Below are 11158 nucleotides of genomic sequence, written 5' to 3'. Positions count from 1 at the left end.
AACGTGTCAGTCCCAGGTAGCTCGACGTGTTTTTGTATGCTACTATAATGTTTTGTCAGCTGGTTGTGTTTCACGATTGGTTGTAATGTCTAAAGCGCCTATGGGAACTTGGGTTTGACACCTTCACGTCATTCGCCGTCACACAAGTGAACGTGTCACGCTCGGGAATTTGCAACAAGCTCAGTTTTAGGTGTGCACCTAAAAGAGATCACATAGGCTATATTACTAAAAGTTTCTATTCTATTCAAGATATTCTCCCCTTCGCCGTTTTCATCTGTAGGGGGACAATGCTCCCTTTGATATCCGTCAACGGTTAACAGGATCCGGCACCAAGTTCCTACAGAACCGCAACCGCCCCTTTCCTGCACTTCTGCCTGCGAGACGGTGCTGGTGCATGGCATTTGTGGGTTTATGCATCATTCACAAATTGCGGGTCAAACTAGAACTACTTGTATAATCTTGATTTGCAGCCGATTACTTTGCAGAATTGCCCGCGCACGCGCTGTGAAGAGCAGCGTCATCAAGCAGCCCGAGCAGGTTAGCAAGTTTTGAGGCAAACTGCCGAGCAAACAAGACACTGGCGCGCGCGCAGTACTGGGAACTGCACATGCGCACTGGCGGCACATCCAGAACCGTCGCGTCTTCAGTGCTCAGTACTGAATTTGCTCATGAACGTGTCGTCACAAAGGAACCCAGTACTCTCGTGACCGATAAAGCTTGAGCCTTTTAGCTCGGCCACGCTACGTTCATTCGTTCTTACGGCATGTCTTATAGGAGAGACAATGATTAGAGGCCCTTACAAGTTTGGTGGACATTTGGTTTTATTTAAACGACTTAAGAACTTCAGAACGTTTTACTTTTACAATATTGTAAAAGTACTGTGAAAGTTTGCTGGAAAACAAAAGTATTTCTGGAACTCTATTCATACAAGAAGGAAAACGTAAATTGAACTGGCTCCACTGACTCGCGAGAACTCACTTCTGGGCGTGTTAACAATTTGACCAGAGCACTATGATCTGGAGCACCATCCCACGTAACAACAGTAACAACTCAAGTGCAGCGTACTTTATCACCATCGCAAAACTTCTGTCCTCCTGTGCGCTGCGGCAGCCAGACACAACTAAAAGACTACCTCAACTATCTGTTCTTCTACATGGTTTAAAGTGCAACTCTGATCTTCCACATGCAACATTTACAAATACATATTGTGTCTCCGAGGTGCTGTATGGTCCTGCTGAGGCCCCTTAACCCCTTCCTCCCATAGCAGCAAGGCAGCGGCTGCTTGGTTCACTGTGGTGGGGGCCCATCTCACAGGAAGTAGAGTTTATCAGCGAGCTGAAGTGCAGGCTCCGAGTGCAGGTACTGGCCCGACAGGAAGGCGAGTTTGTGGGCATACTTGCACGGAGCCGGGACGCGGATTGTACCGGGCCAATTCCAGTACAGATGGCACATTTTAAAGGTCAACCTGAAGAGGGCAAAAAAAATAGGACATTATGACATAATGGAATTAAACATCCTATGGAATTAAACATCCCTATACATATATAGGAACAGCATAAACAATTTAAATACTTAAAATGTGTTATATTTATTATGTACCAATTGCTTTGATGTCCTCAAATGAATTGGTCTATGTTCCATAGAGCGGGTGCTATTCACAGATGCGTCAATATTTAAAATAGATTTAACAGAATCCGATACATCTGGGCCACTAAGTGTTAAGTGTGATATGGCTGTTAAATAATGTGACAGAGACTAATAATAAAAATATAAATTTATTTTAGCTACTTTAGGTTAACATATTACATATTCACAGTGTTGCGAATAACGCCGTTAAAAATAACGGCGTCATTTTGTCAGTAACGGGACAATATAATTAATTACTTTTCCTGTTGTTACAACGCCGTTGACATTACTGGTCATTAAAAATCGGTGCGTTACTATATATTGATATACTAACAGTAATGCGAGCGGACCCCTGCCCAGGCTAGTGAGGACTAACATATCTCGATAGGTCAGTTTTCGGTGTAACACCTGTTTAACTTAACAAGTCAGTAAGCGATTGGCTAAGGCAGCGTTACGGTAGCCAGAGACAGTGTTTTTACACGCGTGCTGAAGCACACCAGTCACACACAACACAAACGGAGAAGAGGCAGAAATGGCGAGTCAGGAGCAAGCCAAAGAAAAATTAGCATTTTCAAGGTGGCGATATAAACATTATTTAAGACAATACTTGAAGTTCCTGAATGTCTACCAGACTGGGTATTTGATTTATTTAATTAAGAATAGAGGTTTTATTGTTAAGTTTACTTCTGTTGTGAACAAACCAGATGTCTCAGGTTGAGAGAATTTAATTTAATATGATAGATGTAAATGCACTTTATATAGTGTAACTGTTTACTTTTGCTTTTTTTAAGGATTTTATCCTGCACTGGTCTGTGGATGTGCAATAAACATCAAAATTTAAACACCTTTCTGATCTACTCATTTCAACTGACTGAAAACTGCTTTTTCAAAAAATCCTTATTCATTAGCATATAACGTTTTTTTTACTGTAATGCAAATAGTTACTTTCCCTGGTAACAAGTTACTTTTATTATAGAGTAGTTCAGTTACTAACTCAGTTACTTTTTTGAACAAGTAGTGAGTAACTATAATACTTATTTAAAGTAACGTTCCCAACACTGCATATTCATGCGACACATAGTCCTAGGCTGATTAGTGTTAATTATGAAAAGCTATGTTAAATCTTTATTTCAATACTTATTTGAAAATAGTATTTGAAACCAGTAAAACTATGTGCCAGAGCAGATAATGTATTAAGAAACAAATGGTAATATATTAATCAATCAATAAAACAATTAATCAATTAAAAAAAAAATATATATATATATATATATATATATATGTGTGTGTGTGGTGGGCCGTTAACGGTGTTTGTTAGTTAATTTGATACTCTTATCGGGCGATATAAAAATTATCGCCGTTAATCTATTCTTAAAGTTGGGTTGGGAACTGGGTCAAAATGGGTAAGCAAACTATGATGACTTTCAACTTGATAGTTTAGCTCGGCTGTATTCCTAACCAAATTGCACAGTAGGGGCGAGAACGAGTTTTCAAACCTGTGAATTACAAATCGTACGTGTGTTTACATGGATGCAACCACAAAGTCGCCAGGTTCGCTCCGGTGTTACCGGAGCGGAGATTTTCTGCATGGTCTTAGCGCTAGATTCGTTGCTATTTAAATAATTCTTTTTAACCATTAAAACTGCAGAGGACCAAAACCGGCTTTTGAAAAAAAATTACGTAATTACAAATTACGTCCGTGAGGGCAAATGTACTAAATGTTGGCTTACATTTCAAATATCATGTTTAGCTGAATAAACATGTTATCAACCCCTTTTAATGTACAGTATGTAGGCTTACAAATTCCTGTTTAACTAAATAAACCGAACATGAGTAGCCTACATTTTATTGAGCATGTTTTTTTTCTTCAAGTATCAAAGTAGAACAGCTTCCTCAAGCAGTCATTGATGCATTTTGGAAACAGGAGATGAGCCCCTGTTCTAACGCACCCCCTGTATTAAGAAACCCTATCTCAAAAAACTGACTTTTAGTCATTACTTGGGTAGCACGCATATGAGCCATTTTAATATAGATCAGTCTAGATTAATTTCAAGATTTCAGTGAGATTAATCTAGATTAAAAAAATTAATCTATGCCCACCCCTAATATTATATTTATTTATTTATTTATTTATATTAGGGGTGGGCATAGATTAATTTATATATATATATATATATATATATATATATATATATATATATATATATATATATATATATATATATATATATATATCTCTGAAGCAAATTTATACTGTATGACATTTTCAGCCACATATTCGACTTCATTAGCTTCATTATAAGGCTTTACATTACAAAGTACCTTTGTAGGTGGTCTGGCGTGAGATTTGCAGTGTTGTAAATGGATATGTAGTGGGTTGGGATGGCACACCCCTGTCGAATCGAGTGGGCCATGAGGTAGAAATCCACCCTGAGAATCAATGGCAAGTCACTTTCATTCATAGATCTCTTACACAGCATTCAACAGAATTTCCTAGCCAGCATCTAGAACTCTAGAATCAGATTCTAGAGCTCCATCTGGACTGGTACTAGAATTCTACAGAACTAACCAGTCTCTGTTAGTAACTGTGTGGTCAAGCACAGTTCCTGGCGGAGGGGTCCCAAAGCGGTCTGCGACGCAAGAGTAAAGTGTTGTGCTGATTCTCTTTTGCACAACGATGAAAGTCAGTTTTGGCTCATAGTCTGGAAACGTCTCGAAGCACTTCAGGATCTGAGGGATCTCATAGTGCTCCACGGTCTTGAGCTGGCCATCCGATACTCCGTCCCGGTAGATCACAATCTTCTCTGGGAAGGTGTGGTTCACCTGGGGAGGGGTGTGTGTGGTCAGGAACATATTACTGTGGCAAAACCAACTTTTACTAGCAGCTAAACTAGTGAGAGATCTTAAAACTTCCATAACTGAATCACAGGGAAATGTCCATATACCTGCCACAGGTGTAAACGACATTTCAATCATCCACCACTCAGAGCACCATCCCCACCCAAGACCAGCACAAACACAAAAATAACATATGACTTTACATGCACCTCAAGCTAAGGCACATGAACCAGATACTTCTTCAAGAACTGAGTTGCACAGAATCAAATGTACTAAATATCGCAAAACAATACTAAAACCATCGAGTACAGTAGAACCCTGGAACTCGACCGCCGCAGTACTCGACATATTCGGAGTTCGAACAAAACTTCGGAATTCGACCCGACTCGTGACTTTTGTAAACAAAATACAGTTTGTGCTTCGATGACATGCCACTAGTTTGCGTTAGTTGGCGTTGTTGTTCAATGGGTTTTAAACCATTTTGAGGCTGTGCTCCAAGCTTTTGCTGTATTTTTGTTTTTTGTGCCGTTTTAGACAAAAAACATGGGTCTCAAGAAAGACACAGCAGAAAAGCTGAAGAGGTAAATGGTAAGAACAAGAGAGTTGAAAAAGGCAATCATGGAGAAGTGTGATTAAGGCATTCGTGTGACTGACTTAACATTGGAATTCAACTTGATGGTTGAGAACGGATTAATCTGTTTTCAGTTATATCTTATGGGGAAAATTGATTTCTCTGCGTTCTCGAGTTTCAGGGTTCTACTGTAGTTTGCTTCAAAGTACCACCTGTAACATGTGCATCACCTGTAACGGGAATTATACAACCTCTGCACATAGAGATATTCCTGTTGTGATATGAATTCAGTCATGCTTTCAAGAAGATAAAGGACACGTGCAGAGCATAATCTGTTCCTTGGACTTCAATCAAAACTGTGGAACGTGTGTTTAAGGTCATGCATGAATCTTTTACCTCATAATATTTTTGCAATGCAGCCAAGAGACACACTCGGAAGCCGTTAATGATTTCCTCGTTGGGCATCTGGAACGTGACCCTGGAGTACCACTTCGTCAGCAGGCTGAGAGGACGTGACATGCAGAGAAAACCATCGGAAAATGTTCCGTTTTGGATGCACATAATCAGTGACATTTACTGTAGTTCATCTGCTCCTGTATGTTAAGCAGAGAATAAACGGGTGGGAGGAGAGAGCAAGAGAGAGGCCACAGTGCAGTTGATTACTCCCCCTCTCATGATTTAAAACTTAAGAGTTGAATCTGGAAGGGTTTTCAGAGCAAGAGAAAACACTGAACTGAGCACCCTGCAGAAGACCAGGAGTTCAGTTCAATGACCCCAGGAGTGTCCAAGAGTAGAGTGTGAACACCCCAGGAGTAGAGTTCAAAAAAACTCCAGGTGTGTCCATGACTACAGTGCAAACACTGTAGAGTAGAATTTGTGGAGTAGAATTTAAACACTGCAGAGGAATCCAGGAATAGATTCAGACTGAACTGAAAACACCTGCAATAAATGCCCTTAACATGGTAAGAGTGCAACTGGACTCACCTGGGCGTCTGAGAGTGACGCAGCACTACACAGTTCAGTGTTAATCCCTGATTTAACTCATCAGCACTCTACACAGCTTACTGTGCATTGGCCTGCTTGTGACAGAGAAAGTCCTGCACTGTGGTCTCCCAGCACTAATAGCCTAGTTTGTAAGCACCTCTCCTCTCAACCGAATGCTCTGGAATTTCCAGTACTCAATCTAAACCAATGTGGGTAGTGCACATCACCTGTTCAGACTGGCCACAAACCCCATCACAGATCTGCTCTTCTTGCTGGTGTCGTGGTGCACGTCTACACCAATCACCATCAGGTGTTTCTGTCCAAATGAAAAGATAGTTCACCACTAAGTTGATTCGGTTGGTTAAATGGTGTTGATGTTTGACTGGAAAGTGACTTGATGTAAACCACTCCTAACATTTTCCTCCTGTGTTTATGGTTGATTGGCTGTCTCAGCACTTCAAAGCTCAAAATCTGAAAATCTTTCCGTTTATTTTGTAACCATGCTCATCATTTAGAGCTAAGCCAAGTTAAACAAAGCACCCTAATTTGGTTCCCACGGGTGTGTAAACTCAAGTGTAGTAAATCTCGTGATCAGTTGTAGCAGCCTAGCATGCAGATTCTCACCAGCGGCACGTTGACGGTCCACAACTCGCCTCCCAGTTTGCAGTTGATCTGCAGTAGGATCTTCTGGGCAATGCTGCGTAGCTTCTGTGGCTGGGAGAGAGTTCGCACGTTGATAGCCTAAAGTGGGCAGGAGAAACGTCAGTACGTATAAGGATCTCCAGGAGAACATAAATCAAACGGTTACGTGTACAGCATAATTTATCATTCAGTAACTAATACTTTATTAGATCCGTCTTGGGTCACAGCAAAAGATTTTGACTACGCCATTTGACAAGGCATTCAAGAAAATGGTTATTGGCAGTGGTAAATAAAAGTTTTGCAGAAGGCGTCCTCATTCTGGAGTATCAGTTCAAACACCGTTTAGAGTTTCAGATACTTCTGCGGTAAGCGGGCAGCGTGTGGGTCGTGGGGAGCAGGCTAACCTGAGAGGGACACGGGTTCTGGACACAGCAAAGCTTCTTGATAGCACTGTACAGATCTTCTCTGTTCCCCGTCAGTATGCACACCACCAGCTGAACATTAGGCTGAGGACAGAGGAGATGTTTGCCTGATCACAACGCACCCTGGTCAACTTAAAAAAAAAAAATTAATAAAAAATAAAAAATAAAAAAAACCCATCTCTGCCCAAACACGTAAGTGTTAAAATAACTTTGTAGAGTGACCTCAACATTGGGTAGGAACAGGTTATTTAAGCAGTGCTGATGGGGGGCGGGGCAGACCGGTACCTCGCTGGCCAGCTGAGAGTGGATGCTCTTCACGTAGGTCTCCGTGCGATCGTCCCGCATCTCCACACGGATGGGTCGGTCCAGTCGGAGTCCCATGGGCCCGGCTACCTTCCCGAACGTGGCCACTAGCTCCTCTGCCTGTTCCGCTGCCCTACGGGGGTAGAAAATCGCCCAGCAGCACAGAGGAATCTGAGGAGCGAGGTGACGGCAAAAATAATGGTTAAAAAAAATTAAAAACAACGAAATACAACAAAAAAGGGCATGGTTTGAGGGAAAAAAAGGAAGGAGCGCTTCTTGTTTTCATGTTTGTACACGTGTGCATTACGCACAACACCCGCCCTGCTGAGGGCCACATCTGCTGCTCTAGTACACCTGCCAGGTGTGGCGCCTAACCGAGCTTCACCAGGTGCGTTTAGACCTTTACAGCACCGTGCTTCTCCAGGACTGGAGCCAGGCACCTGCCATACGCAAGTACCACGAGTACTGGTGCGGCTGGGAGGCGTGTACTGGTACGACTGGAATGTGTGACAGATGCACTCACACAGCTGATGGCAGAGTCTCGCACCACCTCTCTGGACCAGTCGACAGACACGGGGCTCACGAAGGAGGCAGACTGCAGACATATCGTCTCCATGGGTAACGTCCTTCCCTGGGTCTGCGTGAAAACACACACACACACACACACACACACACCTCTTGGGCCACTACACCCACAGTACATTATATGCGAGCCAATTCTACTACACAATTTTGGTAAGTTAACACATCCAAAATGATAAAAATACATTATATTATGCTACAAAATGCTTGAGTCCATATCCGAACATTGATATGATGTCCAATTATGTCACGTGTGTGTGTGTGTGTGTGTGTCCTCACCACCAGTATGTTGGAGCTGAGTTGCAGGCCCCAGCGGTCCAGTTCAGTGAGGGCCTCCTGACTGGTACTCATGTTGCGCAGAAGCTGTTTGATGGACTGTGTGTGCTGCTCCGCACTTACATTAATGTGCATCGTCAGATCCTGACACACACACACACACACACACACACACACACACACACCAGCACCAACATTGATGGAAGTAACACCACACCATTCTTGTATTCAACACATTCATCCAGCGAGAATTCAACGCTCACTGTACATTACAAGTGAAAGGCATCAGACAGGGCTCCAGATTGCGAATAAAATGGTTGCAATCGCGACCATAAATATTAATTTGCGAGTAATATAATTATTTCACTTGCCAGTGGCAACAGGTGATACATTATCTTTTTTTATTGTAATAAAAAAACGATAGGCTACTTTAGCTCCCACTCACATGGATGTCTGTGCCCATTAAAAAATGCGTGTAGAATTCGATCACCAGCGTGACTCGCAAAATAGCAGAACCGAGCGGAAACGTTAGCTAAGCGTTAGCTTGTTGAAAATGGCATAGCGAAAAATAGCGGATTTTTTCACACAATCTGTGTGTGACATGAGGCAAGTATTGCAATGCTTATTAGTCTCATCAGAGGCAGTCTAGAATGTCCATTGTATATTATTTATGGAGCCTAGAAAAAGTTATTGGCACCTGATTGACACCAAACTATTTAGTTAAATAGCTACTTGCTATGTATGGTGATTGAAAGCAAAATAAAAATTTCTTGTGTTTCTGAAATATTTCTGCATGCCTCACGAAAAAGAGTCAGGTCGTAGATATTCACTTTCATTTTTTCATGGAAGGTGAACAAGCTTGCTCATGTTTTTGCTCATACGATGATATGCGTATGACAACCTAGGTCATTATTCAATGTAAAGGTCTGAACAACCTACTGTTAATTGTAAATAGAAATGTGATTAAATTAAATTTGCAATAATTTTTTTTTTGCAAGTACAATACTTGCATACGATCATTTCTTAAAATTCAGTTTATGATCTTATTGTGAACAAGGAATTTGAACCAACAGATTTAGAGGTTGGAGGGGATCACATGTATATTCCTGGTAGGCTACTTGTGCTATAGCATGGCCTATTAAAGCATAAAATACTTTGAGACGGTTGCAGATTGTACAATCAATATAGGTATAATTATGTAACAATGCAATTCTGTGACGCAATAAGCTGCGCCTTTGATTAAAATGTTTGTGGAGAGAGATCATTATCATTTTGCGCTCTGATAGGAATTCAGCTCTACAATAGTTTTATTCATACACTTATTTTGTCATTTTATTGAAAATGTATTCAATATTTATGTTTTAATCAATATTTATTTATGTCTTTTTTTCATTTAATATTTTGTTAAAAACACAAAATTATAAGCCTGGTTAAGGTCATACAGGTACTTCGGATTGGAAAAGAAAGAACAGGTAAATATTTTGGAAACATGTTCAATAATTTGAAGTAATCATAGCTTTAAGGGTCCTTTGCTTCTGTGCTCCAATTATCTAATGTTTTCACATTCTTTATTCTTTTAGATGGCAACATGAGACGTAGTTTATATAAGAACGACTCGTTCAAAAAAACCCCAGAATGCTATGGGAAGCCATTCCAATTTTCCTTCCTGGCTGAGATTTCAGATGTTAAGCCTTACCTCAGACATGGAGAACGCTTTGGAAGCTTATTATCAGGTCGCTATCCATCAGTCAGGCGAAAACACCTTGGAGGGACAGATGTGCACCATGTCCAAGCTGCAGCCCAGAGATCACGCAGGATCTTCAACAATCCATTGCAGCCACACCCACTTGCCAACCCCTCTAATGACCAGTTCACCAACAGACCAAAGAGTCCCAGAACTGGCCAGGTCTGTCGCAATTACTTTTAACAGCCCAGGCAAAGGAGACCATGTATGGGATTCAGCTAAATCCATCCAATGAGAGCAAATAACACTTTATGGCCTGAGGGTGTGTAGTGATTTCAACAGATGGACTGATCATTATCCTGGGTAATAATAACTTTTAATACAGCACCTAGCAGCTCAATCCTGATCCTCCATGGACCAGACCAAGGACGGGGACATTGGTTTCATCATTTAACTTCATTAGTCAACTACTGTTCATCAGGATTGAATGTCAGATCTCTACCTGTAATTATCAAAAATAGTCAGGAAAACCCAGCTGCCACAGAAAATGTGACAAATGCATCTTATTGCTTGTAAAATTTATTGCTTCCTTCTTTTAATGTTAGTATTAAACTTTGCTAAGTTGGCTTTTTTCACTGATTATGCATACATAAAAATTAAGGGGGAGAAACCTACGTAACTAAGTAATGAAAGATAAAAGAATAAAAACTAGGACAAAATCAAATTATATTGATTTAAGAAGTTGCAATAAGATTAGCATTTGATTCAATGGTCCCTGACAATTGCATTAGCAAGGAGGCCTTAGGTTGAGAAGACACAATTATAGTATACAGGGTTGTTCACGCGATAAGTTGTGCCGTTTTAGTTTTAGAAACCAAGATGAAGTTCGAAGGAGGTTGAAGTGGCTGAGGGGAACATTACTTTGAAGCCTGAAACCTAGTTGTTGATAAACCAGTGAATTATGTGCGTAGATGTGGTGTGTGTTGGATTTGAACCCATGTAACACTATTTTGAAGCAAATGTAATCCACTCTCAGATTTGGACATAGGAGAAGAACAATTAGTATATTACTGTAATCCAGGAAAAATAGAACTGTTTTTCAGTGACTGCTGGTGAGTGGGAATAATTGGGTTGTGTGTGTGTGTGTGTGTCAATTCATATACAAAGTAATTTGTGCTAGATGATGTTTTGATAATTTTTTTTTTTATGGGGGAGGGAGCATCATCCTTC

The 11158-nt window shown here is 40.9% G+C and overlaps 1 protein-coding gene across 6 annotated transcripts in view; it reads right to left on the bottom strand.

Annotated features, from left to right (window-relative positions):
- Positions 1 to 809: 809 nt before the first annotated feature.
- piwil2 (piwi-like RNA-mediated gene silencing 2) overlaps positions 810 to 11158 on the bottom strand; it is a 30295-nt gene continuing 19946 nt past the window's right edge. For all 6 annotated transcript variants that reach the window (XM_076997872.1, XM_076997873.1, XM_076997878.1 and 3 more), the window contains exons 14-23: positions 8248 to 8388; positions 7910 to 8023; positions 7369 to 7557; positions 7066 to 7167; positions 6644 to 6760; positions 6247 to 6335; positions 5432 to 5537; positions 4196 to 4449; positions 3949 to 4056; positions 810 to 1465 (exon numbers count right to left, since the gene is read on the bottom strand). In XM_076997872.1, coding sequence (XP_076853987.1) covers positions 1309 to 1465; positions 3949 to 4056; positions 4196 to 4449; positions 5432 to 5537; positions 6247 to 6335; positions 6644 to 6760; positions 7066 to 7167; positions 7369 to 7557; positions 7910 to 8023; positions 8248 to 8388 — 1377 coding nt within the window. In that variant the 3' untranslated portion in view covers positions 810 to 1308. The remainder of the gene's footprint in view (positions 1466 to 3948; positions 4057 to 4195; positions 4450 to 5431; positions 5538 to 6246; positions 6336 to 6643; positions 6761 to 7065; positions 7168 to 7368; positions 7558 to 7909; positions 8024 to 8247; positions 8389 to 11158) is intronic.

This window comes from Brachyhypopomus gauderio, chromosome 3 (genome assembly GCF_052324685.1).
Source record: "Brachyhypopomus gauderio isolate BG-103 chromosome 3, BGAUD_0.2, whole genome shotgun sequence".
NCBI classification, from domain to species: Eukaryota; Metazoa; Chordata; class Actinopteri; order Gymnotiformes; family Hypopomidae; genus Brachyhypopomus; species Brachyhypopomus gauderio.
The sequence above is the reverse complement of the archived record's forward strand: the minus strand, read 5'-3'. Positions and strand labels throughout refer to the sequence as shown.